Raw genomic sequence first — 21,230 nt, 5'->3', positions numbered from 1 at the left:
ATATTTTAAAAATAAAAATTTCCGTTTTAAAAAAAAAATAAAAATTTTTGTTTAAAAAAATTTGTTTTTTTAAAAAATATTATTTTTAAATTAATTTTTTTTGTTTTTTTTTTAAATCATTTTAATAATAATATTTGAGAATCCAGACGATGAGATAAGTAAGAAAATGATGGGACAAATTGATAATGAAACTTTAAATATATGGAGGTAAGTAAGAAAATGATTCCAAATAATAGTTATTATAGGACTCTTACTTGCAGTCTGGTGAAAAATTTTATCTGTATGAAACTTACATGTAATTTGCGTGTAAACGACTCCAAGTGTGAAGTCTTTGCATTGAGATAAACTTTCAATCCCAAAGTGGACAGCAATTATATCTTCTTTATTTCCCAAAGTAGATTTTTCTTTTGGATTTATTGTGAATGCAACTAGAGCGTGGATACGCATACGCAGATATAACTTCATTTTATTATACAATTTATTTTTGTAATTAGAGATGATAGACCAATTTGTGTCTATCGTGCATAGTCATTTAAAAGGATTATAGTCCAAAACCTTGAGTGAAAAACTGTAGATAACGAGTGGTCTGATGGGTATAACTGACTCGATCGGAGTCTCCTCATGTTACACGTTGTCATTTAACTCTAAATTAAATAAATTAAAAAAAAAAAAAAAAAAACTACAGCATATATTTGTGCCACGTGTAAAGAGAAGCACCTAGAATTCTTCAAACTATAAATACATGAACCCCATGCATGTCTAGGCCTCACAAGCATTTAGATGATCATGTCTAACTATTGCCCTGGCAGAATGGTTATTAGCAGCCATATCTTTATGTCCACTCTTCATCATCTCATCCTCATTTTTTTCATCTCTCTGCTTGGAACTTCATCCTACCTACAACTTATTAAACCCGTTTCATGTACCAAAAGCCCTCTTTTCAAATGCTCAAAGGTGGAGAGGGAAGCACTTCTTAGCTTTAAATACAATCTCACAGATCCATCGGTCCGTCTCTCTTCTTGGGTTGGTGAGGATTGCTGCAACTGGCTAGGCGTTGGATGTGATAACAACACAGGAAATGTCATCAAGCTTGACCTCAGGAACCAATTTTCGTGGCATGGTGGTTTTGATCAATATCAACTATACAAAAAGTCGTGTCTAAGGGGCAAGATAAGTTCTTCTTTACTCGATCTCAAGCATTTGCGTTACTTTGACCTAAGCTTGAATTATTTTACTGGAGCCAATATTCCAAAGTTTTTGGGTTCTCTTGAGAATTTGAGGTATTTCAATCTCTCATTCTCAATGTTTTCTGGAGTTATTCCTCCCCATCTTGGGAACCTTTCAAGGCTCCAATATCTAGACCTCAATTCAAAATATCCAACATTGAGTCAGTCTGAAAGTCTAGAATGGGTTGTTGGTTTTCCTTCTCTTAAGTACCTTGGAATGGATAATGTAAATCTTGAGAAAGTACCGGATTGGCTTCATGCGATTAATGTGCTTCCTTCCTTACGGGAGTTACACCTAGCTAGCTGTGGACTTGCTAGTCTTCCTTCCTCTATTTCCTCCATCAATTTTACACTACTTTCAGTTCTTGATCTCTCTGGCAATGATTTTAGCACCTCTATACCTCAATGGTTGTCACATCTAACCAACTTGCGAAGCTTGAATTTAGGTGGCAACAATTTAATTGGAAAGATTCCGAATTCATTTGCCAACCCTTGCAATTTGCAAGCATTATATCTGAGTGGGAACAAGATAAATGGGGGGATAACTGAGTTTGTGGATGGCTTGTCTCAATGTTCCAATAGTAGCTCTGAAGATGGGAACTTACCGTCAATGCAAGAAATTGACCTCTCTGGTAATCAATTGAACGGAACCATTCCAGAAAGCATTGGGAAACTGTCAATGCTTGTTTCACTGAATCTTGCTGATAATCAAATGAGCGGAACCATTCCAGAAAGCATTGGGAAACTGTCAAGGCTTGTTTCATTGAAGCTTCAAGGTAAGAATTCTTGGGAAGGAGGTGAGAATTCTTGGGAAGGAGGTAAGAATTCTTGGGAAGGTGTCCTAACTGAAGCTCATTTTCTAAATCTCACTCGATTAAAATCTCTTTCTTTCTATATGGAAGTTTATGCGAAAGCAACATTGGTTTTAGATGTCAAACACGACTGGGTTCCTCCTTTTAAGCTGACAGAGATTGTATTAGATAATGTACGAATCGGCCCAAACTTTCCAGTGTGGCTAAAAACACAAAATGAACTCAAACATCTTCAGCTCAATAACGTCGGCATTTCAGACACCATTCCAACCGACCTTTGGAGGTCTTGCCCAAATGTCAGCCTTTGGAGTTTATCTCATAACAAACTACATGGGAAGGTACCATACTTTCAATTTCATCCTTCAGCAGACTATTTTGATTTGAGTTACAACAACTTAGAGGGCCCACTTCCACTTTTTCATAGTAATCTAGGCTACATAATCCTCAGGAATAATATGTTTTCTGGACCTATTCCAAAAAATATAGGTCAGTTATTGCCCACATTGCAAGTGTTGGACCTCTCTTCAAATTCAATTTCGGGTGAAATTCCGCATTCAATTGGAATGCTAAAGGAATTGGCAATTCTTTTTTTGGGAAACAATTCCTTATCTAGGAAACTCCCCCACTCAATGCGGAATCTAAGTTCACTAGAAGAATTATTATTGCCCCAAAATCATCTCGAGGGAGAGCTTCCCTCTTTCTTCAAAAATTACAGCAGCTTGATAGGCCTTGATCTTGGAGGAAACAAATTCTCTGGAAAACTTCCCGCATGGATAGGTGAAAGTTCACCAGATTTAGAGAGGTTAAGCCTAAGGTCCAACTTGTTTCACGGGGACATACCACAGCAGTTATGTCTTCTTTCAAATCTTTGGATCCTAGACCTTGCACACAATAATTTTTCAGGAGCCATCCCTCAATGTTTAGGAAATTTCAGTTCTGATACATTTGAAGAGTACATGGGTGAACAAATGTCGTTGGTTTCTAAGGGAAGAGAAGATATATATGCTGTTCATCAACTCAGTTTTGTTCATTTTATAGACCTTTCAAGTAACAATTTATCCGGGGAAATACCTGTTAATATTACAAACGTAGTAGACTTGGTGAGTTTGAATTTGTCAATGAATCATCTTGTTGGAAGAATTCCTAAAGAAATTGGGAATTTACAAAATTTAGAAACACTTGATCTCTCAATGAATGAGCTTTATGGTCCTATCCCTGAAAACTTGTCTTCTTTGACCTTCTTAAGTCACTTGAACTTGTCATTCAACAAGTTGTCCGGAAAAATTCCAAATGGGAAACAACTTCAAACATTGAACGACGCTTCTATCTACGAAGGTAACTCTTTACTCTGTGGGCCTCCTCTTTCAACCAAGTGTTCAGGGAATGAAACTAAACCTAGAGTAACACCAAATGGCGGTAACGGAATAGCCAATGAAAATGGAAGGGCTAGTATTGAGTCATTCTCATTCTACATTAGCATGACAGCTGGGTTTATTGTTGGATTTTGGGGAGTTTGTGGCACACTGATTATCAAAACATCATGGAGACAAGCTTACTTTCGAGGCTTTGATAATTTGAAAGACAAGATTATTGTGTTCGTTATGGTCAAAATTGTTCGCTTGCTAAGGAAGGTCAAGTGGGAGAGAAGTTGAAGCTATAGGTATTGGTGTTTTTCTTAATATGCATTAATTATTTATGTATTATAAGTTTTTCAGATTGTTGTAATAACATATGCTCCAATCTTCACTTGTTAAAGTCATATATGAAAGATTTTACAATTGTGCGAGACATTATTTCTTTTATTGCATCCCGTTTTCTAATAACCATTTGTTCAACTGCTACTATTATATTCTTATTCTCGATATAACCATTTTAGGGTCTTAATTATCATATTTCTTCATATTACATTACCGAAACTAATATTGTCATCCAGAAAAATGATGTGCCATAAACAGATGCATCAGCTCAACACTTGAGCTATAAAAAAACTCGTTCTAATTCCTTCTTTTTCAGTCTTTCAGATGAGAAAAAGTTATCTATTATTTTTCTTTTATTACTTAACAGTTACTGGATTGGTACCTCAACAATATATATTTTTTTAAGGGAAAAAAATGGACAATTTGAATACCATAAAGGTAGTGGAATTTAGCCTTCCTTTCAGAAAAGTTTTTAGTCTTTGCAATAAATGGTGACTGTTTGGTAAAACAGTCAGTTGAATAATTTTCTGTTTTTACACTAATTTGATATATCCTTCAATCCACTAAAATTTTCTGTGTGCGTGGGAAAAAAAGTCATCCATCCATATTTATAAGTTGTGATAAAAGAAGAAAAGGATAGTCTACATTCATGTCACTCAACAACCTTCCAAACTTGATCCCTAGGACACAAAAGCAGAATACAAAATATACCTATCTTAGAACTACCAAGATTGCCCACAGGCCACTTGATACCATTAGTACAGTAGGAGAAATATCAATTACCAGTATCTATGGAATCAAATATGGTGCTTCCTCCTGATGCCCTTACCACGGCGCTTGCCTTTACCCATCTTGAATTTCCTTTTGAACTTCTTCCCTATTCCACCAGCAGGCTTTAAAGAATGCATGCTTTGATTCCCATCAGCTATCTCCACATCTGTCAAATGATGGAGAGAAAATCCAAATCATCAAAGTTGAAAATGCTGACAGGAATTAGAGATAACGTTGTTTTCACTTCAAACAAACACTAATTGCAGATGGAGCAAAATCAAGCACTATATTTTTTTTGATAAGTAGTAATCCTCTTTTATTACAAAATCAAGCAGTATATTCACATAGTCAAGTTCCACTCTCACTTGATTTTGAATGCAAAAGCATTTCCATGTACAATACAGTTGATCACCAAAAAAACAACTTGTGATAATTCCATAGAATATGCAAAGTCACCACAAAATGACTGAATAAATTGAGATCAATAGTATGAACCTAACCATGCTATTCTTAAATTAATTCAATCCAAGTAGAAAAAATGAAGGGCAGAAAATCAAAATAGAACAATTAATTTCAAAATCATGGTATATAACTGCAAGCACCTATGTTATGTTTAGTTTTCCAAGAAAACGGAAGTAATTAAGAAATCAAAATAGTAGATTTATTAGAAAATCAATGGCTTTGTTTGTTAAACTTCTGATTTTCTGTCTTTTGCTTTCGATGCATAAAATTTTGCAAACATTTTACAAAAATCAAGCATAATGTGATAAATTTTCTAAATCTAAAGAGTACATGAATTTACATTTTCCAAAGTACCTAAAAAAAAATCAGTCAATGTAACGTAATTAACGAGGGGTATCCACATGATACCAACACTCACAAGAAAATTTTGATTGCAATATATTTTTTCTTTTTTTTTTCCTTTGTTTTGAATTTCAATGAAATCTTCTCTTCATTTATTTAAATATTAGTTCTTATAACTAAAAAAGTTGAAGTATAATTCAAGAGTAATGTTACATACTACATCCTCATTCCATCATATCTTACTGGCCAGGTTAATGTGTCATTGTCAATTACTTTTATTTTATTTTTTTTCAAAAAAATAAAATGTTAGACATTGCCACGTCAACCAAGTAAAATAGAAAAGGAATTGAGGGTTGGTATATCGCATGACTCATAATTCAATTGCTTTGGCAAATAGATATGCCACTTGTTTCATGGGTGGGATTGGGTGTCACCCATGAAATAAAAGCATTACATTACATTCACTCATTCCCATTTTCTGTCAATTGTAAAATTTATATATTCACTTGGGAGCAAGTAATAAGCTGAGAGAAACAGGCAAATGTGCCCAACCTAAGAGCACTAGCAGCGGAGACCCTATAGCCCATTCACTTACTATTATATTTTCCAAAATCCATTTCTCATTACTTACTATTATATTTTCATTCTCTATTTAATGGTGCTATGAGCGAACAGTTGGGTAAAGACAGGACAAGTCCTAAATTTACAATTTTAACCATCATTCTTAATATTACATCACTGAAGCTAATATTGTCATTCAAGCAATGATGTGCTATGAAACGAAATAGAATCTGCGAATTGAATGCATAAGCTTTCATGCTTCAGTTGTAAAAAAATCATTGATTTCCTTCTTTTTCAGTCATTCAGATGATTCTTCTATCATTACTTAATAGTTACAGGATTGGCATATCAACAATATATTTTATTTGAAGAAAAAAAGTTGGACTGTTAGACATTTGGGCACCGTTTACGGACCTGAATTCAGCCTTCCAAATAATTTTACTCTATGGAAGAAATGGTGAATTCATACACTTTTTTGTTTTTTAACATTTTGATAGAGATTTGTGCGAGATATTTATGATTTTAATAGTTACAGGATAACGCTAGCATTTTAATTTTAGATTACTCGATATATATAGTCATGCTAATTGCCTAATTGCCTAATTCGTTTCTGTTATTAGCTCCACCCGATGAAGTTTAAATAACTCAATGTTATCATCAAATTAATATTTTTTTAGAGTGTTTGTAATCATCAAATGCATGTCAATTGTCTCTTTGCATGTGCACACAACAAATACAGACAAATAAGTATGTATATAAGCATTATACAGAGGCAACCGATAGCCTAGCCGCATCATATCTACTACTATCAAGCAAAATATCTCGAGTTATCCTATAACACTAGAATCCTGCACATTCCAGATTACAATATACCTACACATTGAAAAAGCTAACCAAATCCTAGAGATAATTGTCGACAAAAAATACTAACAAACTCCCCATTTGGCAATTCGGTGACAAAAACCAATATGCAGACATTCCATCATCTCCCATCATTACTCCCCCTTTTTATCACAGAATGACAAAAGGTCTTCATATTTCTTGAAACACTTCACAAAACACATAAAGACAAATGTGGAACAGGAATAAATAATGATCAATAATATAATAGATTTGAATAGAATATAATCATGAGCTCACCAAATCTATTAGAACACAAAACAAATATCATTCATAGATGCAACAAGTATATCAAAATCAAAATTATCTATGGTGTTCTATCTATTCTCATCAGGGGCAGTAAAACACCAGTAAGCCCAAAGAAAGTCACAGAAACATAAACATGATCAAAGCTACGAATGCATAATAAGTGAAATGCAGATCATGAAAAAAATTATCCCCCTCAACATAAGACTCATTATGTCAAATACACACACATGATAACATAAAAGACTCATGTATTAAGAAATGATTATCCGGTTATTTCTCGAAATGTCCAAAATATCCATGAGGATAAAAAGATATGAAACAAAAGTTTCTTCAACACAAGCAAAGCAACATGTTCCACTCGACCCATGGTTGTGTGTTGTGTGTGAAAGCTAACCATCAAGTAAGTTTAAGAACTTATAAGGTGAGGGGATAGGCTAGCAAGAAAAAAAACTTAAATTACCTCATGGGAAGATTGACATGTATGTCTAAATAAAAGTCAAACCTTGTTAGGGTCGTGTCACCCTCATCCAATACACTTCTCATGTAGTAATAGCACATACTCAAACATTGTTTGGTAGTGACTGTCTCTTTCCACAATGAATATGGTCACGACTATTTATATAGGGACAAGTTGAGCACAAATAAGGCACAGTGAAATAGATTCCTTTTGGAATATGTTTTGTTTTATTGTTTCACTATTTTTCTCTTTGAGAACGTGTCTTTAATCATTTAGTGCTTAAAAAGAAATTAGTGGAATGTTGGAATTTCTAGGTCCTAGGTTCAACTAGCATTTGGTCAATTTAATAGACACAACTAGTCAATCGTCCTTATATGGTTGCCTAACATAACTCACCCTTAAGGTCAAATTTATACTTAATATAAGCTTAAATGTGCACAAGAGTTCAAGCATAGGTAAAATGTACCATAGAAGCTTATGCTTAGGCACAAAAAAAATCAGTCCATTAATTAATACATATTCATCTCATGTATAGTCATGAGAAATTTATGGACTATCAAGGTGCATATGACAACAATAAGCAAACAACCTTAAAAGAAATATTTGTCTTTTTGAATTTTTTCAAAATAAAATGCACAAAATTAATGCAATGCATATATATGCAGAACAGAAATTAGAAACAAAATGCAATGCAATGAATGATACATACTCTAGGATATGAAGAAATATGCAAGACAACCAATCTTAGGCATGTTCTGGACCACCTTACTTTAGGTGAGTCCACCACCACTCCCCCTCAACGGGTGAATGGTATTAACCTTCCTAACCCAAACCTTTTTAACCTTAGATACAGATTTGTGACTCTTGTCAAACTCATCTAACCTAGATAACACTCCCCTCATCATTATGCATAACCCCTCAAAACCTTTCCTAGAATATGAATTCTCACTCTTATGCTCACGGGGTTTCCCATTTTCTTCTTCTCTCTGTTTGGAACTGCATCTTACCTTCAACTTATTAAACCCATTTCATGTACCAAGAGCCCAAATTTAAGATGCTTAGAGGTGGAGAGGGAAGCACTTCTTCGCTTTAAAGACAATCTTACAGATCCACTAGGTCGTCTTTCTTCTTGGGTTAGTGATGATTGCCATAATTGGATAGGTGTTGGCTGTGACAACAACACAAGAAATGTATATTGCAAATTGAGGATATGATAACATCGTTTAAGTTTTTGATCAAGTATGCAGAAAATAGAAACATGAGGTATTGGCTACAGAGAAAAATTTGAGACCACCTAGAATTCTCATATCTTAAAAGAAAACCATCATTTTTATGCCAGGCCAGAGAAAGTCAAGAGATTTAAGCTTAACACACATAACAGCAGATATATATCTACAAAAGCTAGACATCACATTATCCTACCCAAACCAACTTTTCCGTTATTGTCCTCAGGCAGTAGTATATCTGCATATCAATCACCAAAACCATACTATTTCAACCCTGAAATTTAGTGCTCGAACTTATAGATCTTGGTTTTGGCCCTAAAATTTATGCACTCATACACTAACCAGCAGAGATAATCAAAACATTTATCTAACAAGAACAAATTTGGATTGTAAACTCTTTAAGGAAGAAACCTCAGTTTAGTGTTATGCAGAGAGCATCAACCTAACTTTAACATCAGCAATATAACCAATCTCACAGCAAGTGCACCAATCACTCAAACTAGGTTGTCATACCTCTTCTTAGGTAAACATATAAGGGAGAAAAATATTTGAAGGTAGGCTCCAAGCAAGCTTTGCCTAATATAACAATTTTTTATTTGACCTTATTTATCTTCCATATCAGACTAATTTGCAGCATGTTTCCATATATTGCATGCGTTTTAGAAATGTTTAGTCAGGAAACAGAAAAAGGTAGACTCTGGGCTCGTTTGGCAACGTTTGTTAAGGTATGTAAGCATTAACATACAACTCAAACCATAAAAAACTATTACCTTTATGTGACCTCACAACCAAAAAGCAAAAAACCACCCTCCAAAGAGTTTTGCCAAACGAACATAGAGTTGTTAGTGGCTATTAAATCAATTAGCAGTAACAAAATTTTAGGGGTGCTTTGGGAGTGGGAGTGGATCAACCTTTAGCTATTAGCTGAAACGGCATGAGAAATGAAACAATTGCTCATAAAAGAAAAAAAAAAAAACACACTTTCCAAAAGAACTTACAGAAATTGCTGCAACTAATAAATCACTGGTTTATCCATATTTTAGGCATATTGCAAAAGAATAGGTAGTCATAATGTTGTAATAGACTTAAGTGAGATGAATTAAGCCTGACGTGTGGTGCTGGGAGTAGGACACCAAAAAATAATAGTAATAATAATAATAATAATAATAAATAATAAATTCCGCACTTAATCATAAAGTCAGACTACTTACATATAGTGTTGGGACAGCTGCAGTAATAAGGCTAGTGAATGCCACAGAAGTCTGCAAACATTGAAATTAATTCATGATTATCAATAATGATGAAATTAATGTAGATCATAGTCAACAATAAAATTCAAGCTTCAAGTTTGTCAGCAAAGAATAGCATAGATAATAACTACCACAAGTTTAAACCACAGCCTACTTAAATCATAGCCAATTATTCTTGCAAGGCTTGTGAGGGGCTGGGCTTGTTGCAGGACACTAGGATCATAGCTGATTACTCTGCCGGGAAGGTGGGCAGGGAGGTTAAAGCTCGAGTTGTAGACACAGATTCTTGTGAGGTCAGTGTGCCTTCTCCCTTGAAGTTGTACGGGCCCAATGATGGGGGTGTGAAGGGATACTCGGATTGGGTAATCCAGTGTGCTAATGAGATTTATCCGATTGTGGGGATCTCTTACACGGGTCACAAGTTACAATTGCTTGCGCTTTTGACCTTGGAAGAGGAACGTCGGAACAATGAGATGATTTTGAATACGAGTAGTGGGGCCAAGGGTAAGAGGGAGATTAGGAATTTGGAGTGTTCTGTGAACTATGATACTAAAGGGGCGAGTTCAAGTCGCGGAAATAGGAAGGGGAGGGGGCAGGTGGTGTAATTATGAAGTTAAAAATACTTTCTTGGAATGTGAGAGGGCTGAACAGGAAGGATAAACGCCTGAGGGTGAGTAATATGCTTAGGGATTGGAAGGCTGATATTGTTTGTCTTCAAGAAACCAAGATTCAGGAGATGTCTCGCAGTATAGTCCGTAGCTTATGGGGGAGGAGTCATGTGGATCGGTGTTGTTTGGATTCTAGTGGGGCTTCGGGAGGTATTTTAATTATGTGGGATAATAGGGTGGTGGAGAAGGTCGAGGTTTGTGTGGGGTCTTACACCTTGGCAATATCTTTTAGAAACAGTGGAGATCATTCTGTCTGGGCTTTTGCTGGGGTTTATGGCCCGAATCTCTATAGGGACAGGAGGCTTCTATGGGAGGAATTAGCGGGTGTTATCAGTTGGTGGGATATGCCTTGGTGTATTGGGGGTGATTTCAATGTAACTCGCTTTCCCAGCGAGAGATCAGGTGATGCTCATTTAGACTCGTCCATGATGGAATTCTCGGATTTCATTTCGGATCAGGGGCTCATGGATCTTCCCTTGATTGGGGGTTTGTATACATGGTCTATTTCAAATGATCCCCCCCTATGGTCAAGGATTGATCGGTTTCTTATTTCTCCGGAGTTGGAGGCACGGTGTCCAGGGGTTAAGCAAAAGAGACTTTCTCGCCTGTGCTCGGATCACTTCCCAATTTTACTAGAGATGGGGGAAGTGTCAAGAGGGAAGAGGCCGTTTAAGTTTGAGAACATGTGGCTTAAAGCAGATGGTTTTGTGGCCCAAGTGAAACAATGGTGGGATTCCTATGAGTTTCATGGTTCGCCAAGTTTCGTGTTTGCTAGCAAGCTAAAGGCCTTAAAGCTGAATTTGAAGATTTGGAACGAAGAGGTTTTTGGTAACCTTGATAGGAATAAGAGGATGCTTCTTGAAGAGCTTCGGTTATTGGATGCGAATGAAGAAAGTAGGGCTTTGGAGGAAGGGGAAGTTAGGAGGAAGGCGGATGTGGCTCGAGAGCTAGAGAATTGCATGCTTATGGAGGAGGTGAGTTGGAGGCAGAAGTCCAGGGTGATGTGGCTAAAGGAAGGAGACAAATGCACGAAATTTTTTCACTCCATAGCTAATTTTAATAGAAGATACAATTCTATGGATTCTCTCATGATTGGAGACAGCATCTCTTCAAATCCGTCCGAGATTAGTGAGTATGTGGTTGAGTTCTATCAAAGACTTTTTTCGGAGCAATGTCACTGGAGGCCTATGGTGGATGGTATCTCCTTTGATTCCATTTCGGAGGAGGAGGCTAGATGGTTGGAGAGAGATTTCGAAGAAGAGGAGGTAAGGAAGGTAGTGTTTAAAATGAATGGCAATAAGGCGTCGGGTCCTGATGGGTTTTCTATGGCATTCTTCCAAGTTTGTTGGGAGGTGGTGAGGGAGGATGTAATGAAGGTGTTTTATGCTTTTCATGCTGGGGAGAGGTTTGAGAAGAGCCTTAATGCCTCTTTCATTTCGCTAATTCCGAAGATTCCCGGAGCTACTAATCTCAGAAATTTTCGGCCTATTAGCCTTGTGGGAGGTATGTACAAGATCATAGCAAAGGTGTTAGCAAATCGAATGAAGGTTATGCTGGATAAGGTCATTTCTCAATCCCAGAGTGCCTTTATTAAAGGTAGGCAGATTCTCGATCCTGTCTTGATTTCTAATGAATGCCTAGACAGTCGGCTGAGATCTGGGGAGCCAGGGGTTATATGCAAAATGGATCTAGAAAAAGCTTATGACCATGTGAATTGGGGTTTCTTGTTATACATGCTTAGGAGATGTGGTTTTGGGGGGATTTGGTGTTCTTGGATTGAACATTGTATTTCTTCGGTGCGGTTCTCAATCCTGATCAACGGCTCGCCTAATGGTTTCTTCAGCAGCTCCAGGGGTTTGAGACAAGGGGACCCTTTATCTCCTCTGTTGTTCGTCTTTGTTATGGAAGCTCTAAGCAGAATGATTTCGGCGGCAGTGAACGGGGGTTTTATTGAGGGATTTCAGGTCGGTAATATTACTACGTCTCATCTTTTGTTTGCGGACGATACTTTGATTTTTTGTAATGCTAGGCCTGCCCAGCTTCGGTATTTGAGGAGTGTGTTTCTGTTGTTTGAAGCTGTTTCCGGGTTGAAAGTTAATTTGGCCAAGTCGGAGATAATTCCAGTGGGGGATGTGGTCCAAGTGGACAGCTTAGCTGAGATTCTGGGGTGTGGGGTTGCTTCATTGCCTGTTAGGTACCTTGGTTTGCCGTTAGGGGCCTCTTGCAAGGCTACTCATATTTGGGATGGAGTTATTGAGAAGATAGAACGTCGGTTGGCCGGGTGGAAAAGATCTTATCTGTCTAAGGGGGGGAGAGTAACCCTTATCAAGAGTACTCTCGTCAACTTGCCGACGTACTATTTGTCACTCTTTCCCATTCCAGGTAGTGTTGCAATGAGGATCGAGAAGTTGCAGCGGGACTTTTTATGGGGAGGTCTAGGCGATGAGTTCAAGTTCCACCTGGTAGGGTGGGCGAAGGTTTGCACCCCGATGAAGGAGGGAGGTTTGGGTATCAGGAACCTTAGGGTCTTCAATCGCGCCCTCTTAGGGAAGTGGTTGTGGCGTTATGGGTTAGAGAGAGATTCTTGGTGGAGGGCTGTGGTGAATGCGAAATTTGGTAGTCTTTGGAGAGGGTGGTGTTCCTTGGAGCCGGGTGGTCCTCTGGGGGTGGGGTTATGGAAGAACATCAGGAAGGGGTGGGCCAATTTTCAAAGGTTTACTCGATTTCAGGCTGGGGAGGGGTCTAAGGTGCGCTTTTGGCACGATCTGTGGTGTGGTGATTTGGCTCTCAAGCATGCCTTTCCAGGTTTATTTAGCATTGCCTGCGCTAAGGATGCTTCAGTGGCGGAGCATCTGGAGGTGCTGGGAGGCACTAACTAGTAGAATGTGAGCTTTTCTAGAGAAGCGCATGATTGGGAGGTGGAGGTGTTGGCTTCTTTTTTCCAGGTGTTACATGCTGCTCAAGTGAGGCGAGGGTGTGAAGATAGGCTGTGGTGGAATTCTTCCAAAAGAGGCCGATTCAAGGTTAAGCTCCTGTACGCCGCCTTGGCGAGTCCTGTTGGGGGAGGATTTCCGTGGAAGAGTGTGTGGCGTACCCAAGCTCCTCTGAGGGCGAGTTTTTTTGTGTGGTCGGCGGCTTTGGGAAAAATTTTGACCCTGGACAATCTTAGAAAGCGACGGGTGATTGTGACAAACAGGTGTTGTATGTGCAAGAAGTCCGAGGAGATGGTGGATCATCTTCTCCTTCATTGCGAGGTAGCTTATACTTTGTGGAGCACCTTTTTCGGTCGGTTTGGGTTGTCTTGGGTGATGCCGAAGAGGGTTTCGGATTTACTCGCTTGTTGGTGGTCTTCGGGGAGGAGGGAGAGTGCCGCAGTGTGGAAAATGGTGCCTACGTGCTTTTTTTGGTGTCTATGGAGGGAAAGGAATAATAGGTGCTTTGAGGATGTGGAGGGGACTTGGGAAGACATTTTAGCCTCTTGCTTTCAAACTTTGTATCTTTGGACCGTTGCGCATGTATCTCCTGTTTCGATTAGTTATGATGATTTTCTTCTTCGTTTTTCTCCTTCTAGTTAGGTGATCCTATTGTATACTCCCAGTGTACCTTGGGGCGCCTCTACGCTTTTTTATAAAACTTCTTATTACTTATCAAAAAAATTATTCTTGCATATGTAAGTATCAATTAATTAGCTTGGAACAAATAGCATATTTTCCTTTGGTAAGTCGAGCATTGAAAATAGTTTCCAATCTGTTGTAAATGCCAAATAACATCAGTTGCTGCAACAAAAATCCATTTTTTGCTTTATTTCATCTATTTTGTGACCAGAACAGGGGGAAATACACATTCCTAAAGCACATACTTCTCTATATGGCTTCCTCATTCTTTTCCTTATCATAAAAGTCACCTCTTACTAATGATCAATAAGCATCCATATTTACTCTATTTTTATTAATTTTCTTTTTAGGGAATATGAGATCTTACACCTAACTACAATTTTGATTAGTGAGAATTATTAAAACCCTGTTTGCATGTTCCACGAGAATAGAAATTTAAATTATCTTTCTGGATAGAGTTTTTCAAAAAGCCATCATTATTAATTGTTGAAGTCATTATCATTGTAGCCATCACCACTACACAAAACATTTAAAATGTAGTGACTTCATGAATTCCTAAAAGGCTTCATCTTATTCTGAATAGTTCCAATCAAGCCATGGATGTGCACTTCCAACGCAATGGAGGATTAAACTGATCCCTTAAACCCAAATGGGAAAAGCAAGCATGCCTTAAACAACCAAAGAAATCCATTAAAGGTATGAGAAATGCTACAAACGCTCTTATTCTCACACTCCCTCACGTGTGACTAAAAATCATCATTATATTTTGAGAGTATGGGAGCATGTGTAGCATTTCTCAAAAAGGTATTGAATAGCAACACAATTACAGTAAAAAAAAAAAAAAAACCCAACATGTTCTCATACCGTGCAAGCAATGAAGGCCAGGAGAAAGAAAGCTTGGTCACTCAAGCTCAACTTGGCCGCCGGCACAACATTGGGCAGAACACTGGGGCTCCCCACTTCCACGTTCCATCGACTTTGTGAATTCTCATCTTCAACAAAGTCTTCACTCGGAATCTCCTCCACCCCACGACCCTTCAATTCGGCATTCGAAGGACTTGCGTTATGTGAAGTGCATAGCCCAAGCAATCTGAATGGCTTGGACTGGGATTTCGAGGAGAGTATGGCGGGCAAAGTAATGGGTTTTATGCAGAATACATTGGGATTCTTTAGCTTAGAGGATATATGCGCACCAAACGGAGCAAATGGGTGCAAGGAATTAGTGCTTATAAGAGCAGATTTCATTGTGAATTCAGGGAATTGGGTAAATCACCTATAATAACAATTCCAATCATTGAACTTTCTGATGCTATATATATTACAAGGGAATCAAGCAATGTTTAAGGTTACCCATCATCCACCACCTGAAAACAGATTCAGGAAACACAAAGAAAAAGAAAAAATATAAGAAACTTGAATATAGGAAAAACACAGTCTGCAAAAGTGAAACATAGGACAGAAGAAATAAGAAAAGGGTTCCAAGATACAAGATTGATTTGACCAAAACAGAAGTAATTTAGAGAAACAATACAGAAATTCGTGACAACATAGATAGCATCATACCTCGAATTAGAGTGGAGAAAGGTTGTGCCTTTACAACTTTATAGTCTCTACTTCATATTCTGTCTCTTGGCAGTTAATAGGTTCTCTGTCACTCTCTTTATCTACGATGGGAACTACTTCAAGAAGAAATGATAACTGACCCCGATTTTATTTATTTATTTATTTTTCTGAGTAGAAACTGATCCCTCTTACTTTGGCCCTGTTCTTTAATTTACTGTGATCAATATTGGCCTTTTATTTCTTGTAATTTAAGGTCATCCTCTCGTTGGTGTATCATATGCTTCGGTAGCTCTTGATAGTCACATGTTTTATACTTTTTGTCTTTTGGCTAATTCCGGGTTCTTCACATGATTCCAAATCAAATGGAGAGCATAAGAGTATTTTATGGTTAAGAGAAATATTTCACAAATTTAATGTTCTATATGAGGTTAAGAGAAATGTGAGAAACAATTGTCTAACAATTTTTAGGTGACACTCTTAACTAATTTTGGGATTAATCTAAGTTAAAAAATAAATAAATAAATAAAAAATCAATGATTAGTTGAAAAGTGTTATATTAATATTGTTAAGTAATTATTAGATAAAAATACAGTATCTAGCATTACTCATGTTGTTAATGTCATTTAAATTTTTTAAATAATTTAATACTTATACAATATTAATATTAGATGGGACAAAGTAAAATTTTGACCATAAAATAATTACTCTAAAGTTCAAGTGAAACAAAGGCGCTCTAATCCTTTAACAATATGGGCCCAAGGGCCACATGCATCAAACATTCAAATAAGCCAACACCATCCGACGAAACACATGCATGGTTTTCAGCAGTGTGGTTGAATCTCACCTCTATTTATTGATTTGGTATGGCAGCTCAAGTTTTCTTCACAGAACAAACATCAAGAGAAGTGTTTCATTAGCAAAATGGTTAGCATCCTCATTTTCATCTCCAATGCTGTCTCCTTCTGATTTTTTTCATCTGTCTGGGGGGACTTCCCTGCCTACAAGTTATTAAACCTGCTTCCTGCACTAGCAATCTAACTTTCAGATCCTCAGAGATGGAGAGAATAGCACTTCTTAGCTTCAAAGAAAGTCTCACCGATCCATCCAGTCGACTCTCTTCCTGGGTTGCTCAAGATTGCTGTAAATGGAAAGGCATTGGCTGTGACAACACAACGGGATATGTCGTCATGCTTGACCTCAAAAACCCATTTCCTGTTGTCAAATATAATGCTGATGGAGAGAACAAGTCTTGCTTGGGGGGTAAGATAAGTTCTTCTTTTCTCAATTTAAAACATTTGAGTTACCTGGACCTAAGCATGAATAATTTTAATGGAATCAACATTCCAAAGTTTTTGGGTTCCATTAAAACTTTGCAGTATCTCAGTCTCTCTGGCTCATTCTTTGCTGGAATCATTCCAATTGGTGTGGGACATCTGACCAATTTGCGCAGATTGGATTTATCTGAAAACAACATTTCTGGAAAGATACCAAGCTCATTTTCCAACCTTTGCAACTAGTAAATTTTTAATCTGAAAGGCAACAAAATAGGTGGGGAGATAAATGAGTTTGTGAATGGGTTATCTCAGTGTTACAACAGCAACCTCAAATCAATGCTTTGAGTGGTAATAAATTGCTTGGGGGGAATATCCCTTACTCATTGGGCGGACTCAAGAAATTGAAAACTATTAACCTTGGGTCATGTTCTTTTCGGGGTTTGCTTCCACATTCTATTGGAGACATGTCTTCCTTAAAAGTACTTAACCTCAGGAACAATCAAATGAGAGGAACCATTCCAGAAGCATTGGCAAACTACCAAAGCTTGTTTCATTGGATCTCAGTTGGAATTTATGGGAAGGTTTCTTAACGGAACCTCATTTTCAGAATCTCACCAGATTAAAAGTTCTAAACTTGTCTATGGAATATTCTAGAAAATGGACATTGGGTTTAGATGTGAAGCATGATTGGGTTCCTTCTTTTAACTTGACACATGTTCAATTAGATAACATGTAAGTGGGTCCAAACTTTCCTTCATGGCTTCATACTCAAAATGAACTCCAGTTTCTTAGCCTCCACAACGTTGGCATTACTGACACCATTCCACCTGGCTTTTGGAATTCCTGCTCAAATATCCATCATTTGAGTTTGTCCAATAACAGCCTGCACGGGCAGGTACCAAACACTCGAGCTCATCATCCAGTATTTCATATTGATCTGAGTTCCAACAATTTAGAGGGTCCAATCCCACTTTTTTAAGGAATTTGGGCATCTTATATCTTAAAAAAAATATGTTTTCTTGTCCTATACCCGAAAACGTAGGTGAGCTGTTTCCTAGGATATCATTCTTGGACCTCTCTTCAAACTCTATTACGGGCAGGATTCCTCATTCTATTGGAATGCTACGGAAATTGAAAGTTCTTATTTTGAGAAACAACTACTTGTCTGGGAAACTCCCTCATCAATGGGAGGATTTGAAGTTGTTATCTGTGTTGGACGTAGCAAACAACAATATATCTGGCACCTTCCCAAGTTCAATGCAATATTTCAGTTCACTACGTGTGTTGTCATTGAGCCAAAATCATTTTGAAGGGGAGCTTCCATCTTTCTTTAGAAAGTATGGAGGGATGGTAAACCTTGACCTTGGAGAGAACAAATTTTGTGGAAATGTTCCAGCATGTATAGGAGAAAGCTTAATGTCTTTACGGAGGTTAAGCTTAAGATCCAACTTCTTTGACGGGAACATACCTAAACAACTATGTTTTCTTACACGCCTTCAGATCCTAGACCTTGCAAATAATGATTTGTCAGGAGAAATCCCTCAATATATGCATAGGGAACTTGAGTAAAGCACGAAGCAGCTATCATACAAATTATTTCGAGCAAATTATGGTGGTTTCTAAAGGAAGAGAATACATATATAATTTTACTATTGCACTTGTCCATTCCATAGACCTCTCAAATAATAATATATCAAAGAGAAATACCTGATAATATAACAAGGCTCGTAAGATTGGTCAGCATGAATCTATCAATGAACCATTTAACTGGAAAAATTCCTCAAAAAATTGGAAATTTGGGAATGTTAGAATCACTTGATCTTTCAAGGAACAAACTTTTTGGTCCTTTCCCTCAAAGCTTATCTTCTTTAAATTTCTTGAGTTATTTGAACTTGTCATTCAACAACTTGTTTGGAAAAATTCCATCTGGGAATCAACTACAGACACTTGGCTCTTCCAGCTATGAAGGTAACAGCTTACTTTGTGGACCTCCTCTTCCAACAAAGTGCCCAGGAGATGAAATCGATCCAAAAGTAACATCAAATGGTGGCAATGATGACAAGGGAATTGATGCAGAATTTTTCTATATTAGCATGGCAGTGGGTTTTATCTTTGGATTTTGGGGAGTTTGTGGCACATTAATTGTTAAAGTATCATGGAGAGGCAAGCTTACTTTCGAAGCTTTGATAATTTGACAGACAGAATTGCTATTCTTGTTATGTTCAAAGTTGTTCCCTGGCTAAGGAAGGTCAAGTTGGAGAGAAGTTGAGGCAAATGGACAATGGGGCTTTCTTTAACTAATATGCATCATTATGTAATATTATAAGTTTTTCTGTTGCCGTATCTGCAATCTTCCCATGCAGAGGATTTGCAGAGGATATATATAGTATATTCTGTCAATCCCATTTTGTTAGTTTTTTTCCCTTCAGGGATATCCCATACACACAATTATGAATTTCCTACACCATCCTTACTTTTTAAACTAGAATAAAAGAAAACATCTAAAAGAAAACATCATAACACCCCTAATCCGAGAAGGCCAGGTTTATTGACCCTAAAGTCAGATCTCCTATTCTTGCTCTTTTGTGTCATCTTATTATTATTATTATTATTATTATTATTATTATTATTTGGTTTTGTTTGAGGGATCTGAATACAGTTTCAGGTCAACTGGCAATATTTAGCAACTGGGTGCACTTAAGTGTACAAGAGAGTTCAAATTAGACATTATTGTCAAATATTTAACAAAAAAAGTAAACATTCCCAAGGTAAGGGAATGTGGATTCCTACCTCTCTAGAAGAGAATCCACATTCCCACAGAGGGTTGGGAGGGAATCTACATTCCCTCCACTAAACTGCAATCAAATGGGGTAATCTTTTAGAACTCCCATAAATCTTAAAAGATTACCCCCATCCAAATGCCCAATAATGACTACCACAAGTTTAAACCAGAGTTTATTCAAATCATATCTAATTCTTCTGACATATGCAAGTATCAATTAATTAGCAGGGAACAAATTGCATATTCTTCTGATTTTCACAACGAGAGTCATTTCATATTACTGTCTAATTTTCGATGAACCATTACAAAATTTCCTTTGGTCAGTCAAGAATTCAAAATAGTTCCCATTCAAAAGAAAGGTGTAATGTAGCTTGAACAACAGCACAATTACAGTAAAAAGAAAAAAGAAAAACCAACATTTCCTCATACCGAGCAGGCAATGAACGCCAAGAGAAAGAACGCTTGGTCACTCATTAAATCAACTTGGCCGCCGGGAAAACATTGGCCGGAAAACTGGGGCTCCCCACTTCCACATTCCATCGACTTTGTGAATTCTCATCTTCAACAAAGTCTTCCCTCGGAGTCGGAACCTCCTCCACCCCACAATCCTTCAGTTCGGCATTGAAATGTCTTGCGGTATGGGAAGCGCAAAGCGCAACCAATCTGGATGGCTTGGACTGGGATTTCGAGGAGAGTATGGCGGGCAAAGTAATGGATTTATGCAGAATACCTTGGGATTTTTTGGCTTAGAGGATGTATGCGCACACAACGGAGTAAATGGGTGCAAGGATTTTTCGGTGTTCTTCTATTTATGTTTTTCTGATGTTTTTCTTTTTCCGAAGCTCTTGTCGTGCGTCGCTGCATTTTTTTTTGTTTTTTTTTTGGTACCGTCTCCCAGGCTTTTTTTGTTTTTTTGGAAAGTAGCGACTTTTGTAATCGGTGTGTTTTTCACAAATCTCTAGATTCTTGGCAATGCTCCCTACAACAACTCAACAACTGCTTAATAGGTGGTTTACCTTTACAGGATAGAGCTTCTAAGGAAGCATTTTTGCCTTCGTATAGTACATGTTAACGCAGTTTCCAATCAAAGAGGGATTTGGGCTAACAACACACTAGACAGCTAAATAACAAAGTCAAATGACAAAGATTAGTACAAAGCAAAAGTTCTCCCTCAGTAGATGTGACGTACCGATTGATAGGGCCGGCTCAATGGCTAAGCCTTAAGGCGGTCCCCTAGGGCTTTCAATTAGAAAGGTTAAAAAAAATTTTAATAAGGCCCAAAAATATTTTTAATAAGGCCTAAATTTTTTTTTAATTTTATTTTAACTTAAGGTATAATTTTTTTTTTTAAAAAAAAAAAAATAAGGCCCAAAAAT

The 21,230-nt window shown here is 37.3% G+C and overlaps 2 protein-coding genes across 5 annotated transcripts; one reads left to right on the top strand and one right to left on the bottom strand.

The window, feature by feature from the left end:
* Window positions 1-810: 810 nt before the first annotated feature.
* On the top strand, window positions 811-3,690 carry LOC132169207 (receptor-like protein EIX2). Its single transcript, XM_059580277.1, has one exon. The coding sequence runs from the start codon at window positions 811-813 to the stop codon at window positions 3,688-3,690; it is 2,880 nt and encodes a 959-aa protein (XP_059436260.1).
* A 674-nt stretch (window positions 3,691-4,364) lies between these two features.
* LOC132171840 (uncharacterized) lies at window positions 4,365-20,710 on the bottom strand. Of its 4 annotated transcripts, XR_009439081.1 has the most exons (5): window positions 20,284-20,710; window positions 15,100-15,599; window positions 9,915-9,965; window positions 6,814-6,920; window positions 4,365-4,674 (listed from the first exon to the last, which is right to left on the bottom strand). XR_009439081.1 is itself a non-coding variant. In XM_059583248.1 (4 exons), the coding sequence occupies exons 2-4, from the start codon at window positions 15,478-15,480 to the stop codon at window positions 6,867-6,869; spliced, it is 486 nt and encodes a 161-aa protein (XP_059439231.1). In that variant the 5' UTR covers window positions 15,481-15,599; window positions 20,284-20,710; the 3' UTR covers window positions 6,577-6,866. The 4 variants fall into 4 exon arrangements, 3 of the variants coding, with proteins under 3 accessions (XP_059439231.1, XP_059439229.1, XP_059439230.1); XM_059583248.1 differs by lacking the exon at window positions 4,365-4,674 and having other exon boundaries at window positions 6,577-6,920; XM_059583246.1 differs by lacking the exons at window positions 4,365-4,674; window positions 6,814-6,920 and adding an exon at window positions 8,163-8,645 and having other exon boundaries at window positions 20,272-20,710.
* Window positions 20,711-21,230: the final 520 nt, after the last annotated feature.

This window comes from Corylus avellana, chromosome ca2 (assembly GCF_901000735.1).
Source record: "Corylus avellana chromosome ca2, CavTom2PMs-1.0".
Classification (NCBI taxonomy): domain Eukaryota; kingdom Viridiplantae; phylum Streptophyta; class Magnoliopsida; order Fagales; family Betulaceae; genus Corylus; species Corylus avellana.
Note: the sequence above shows the minus strand (reverse complement) of the source record. Positions and strands in the feature narration are given on the sequence as shown.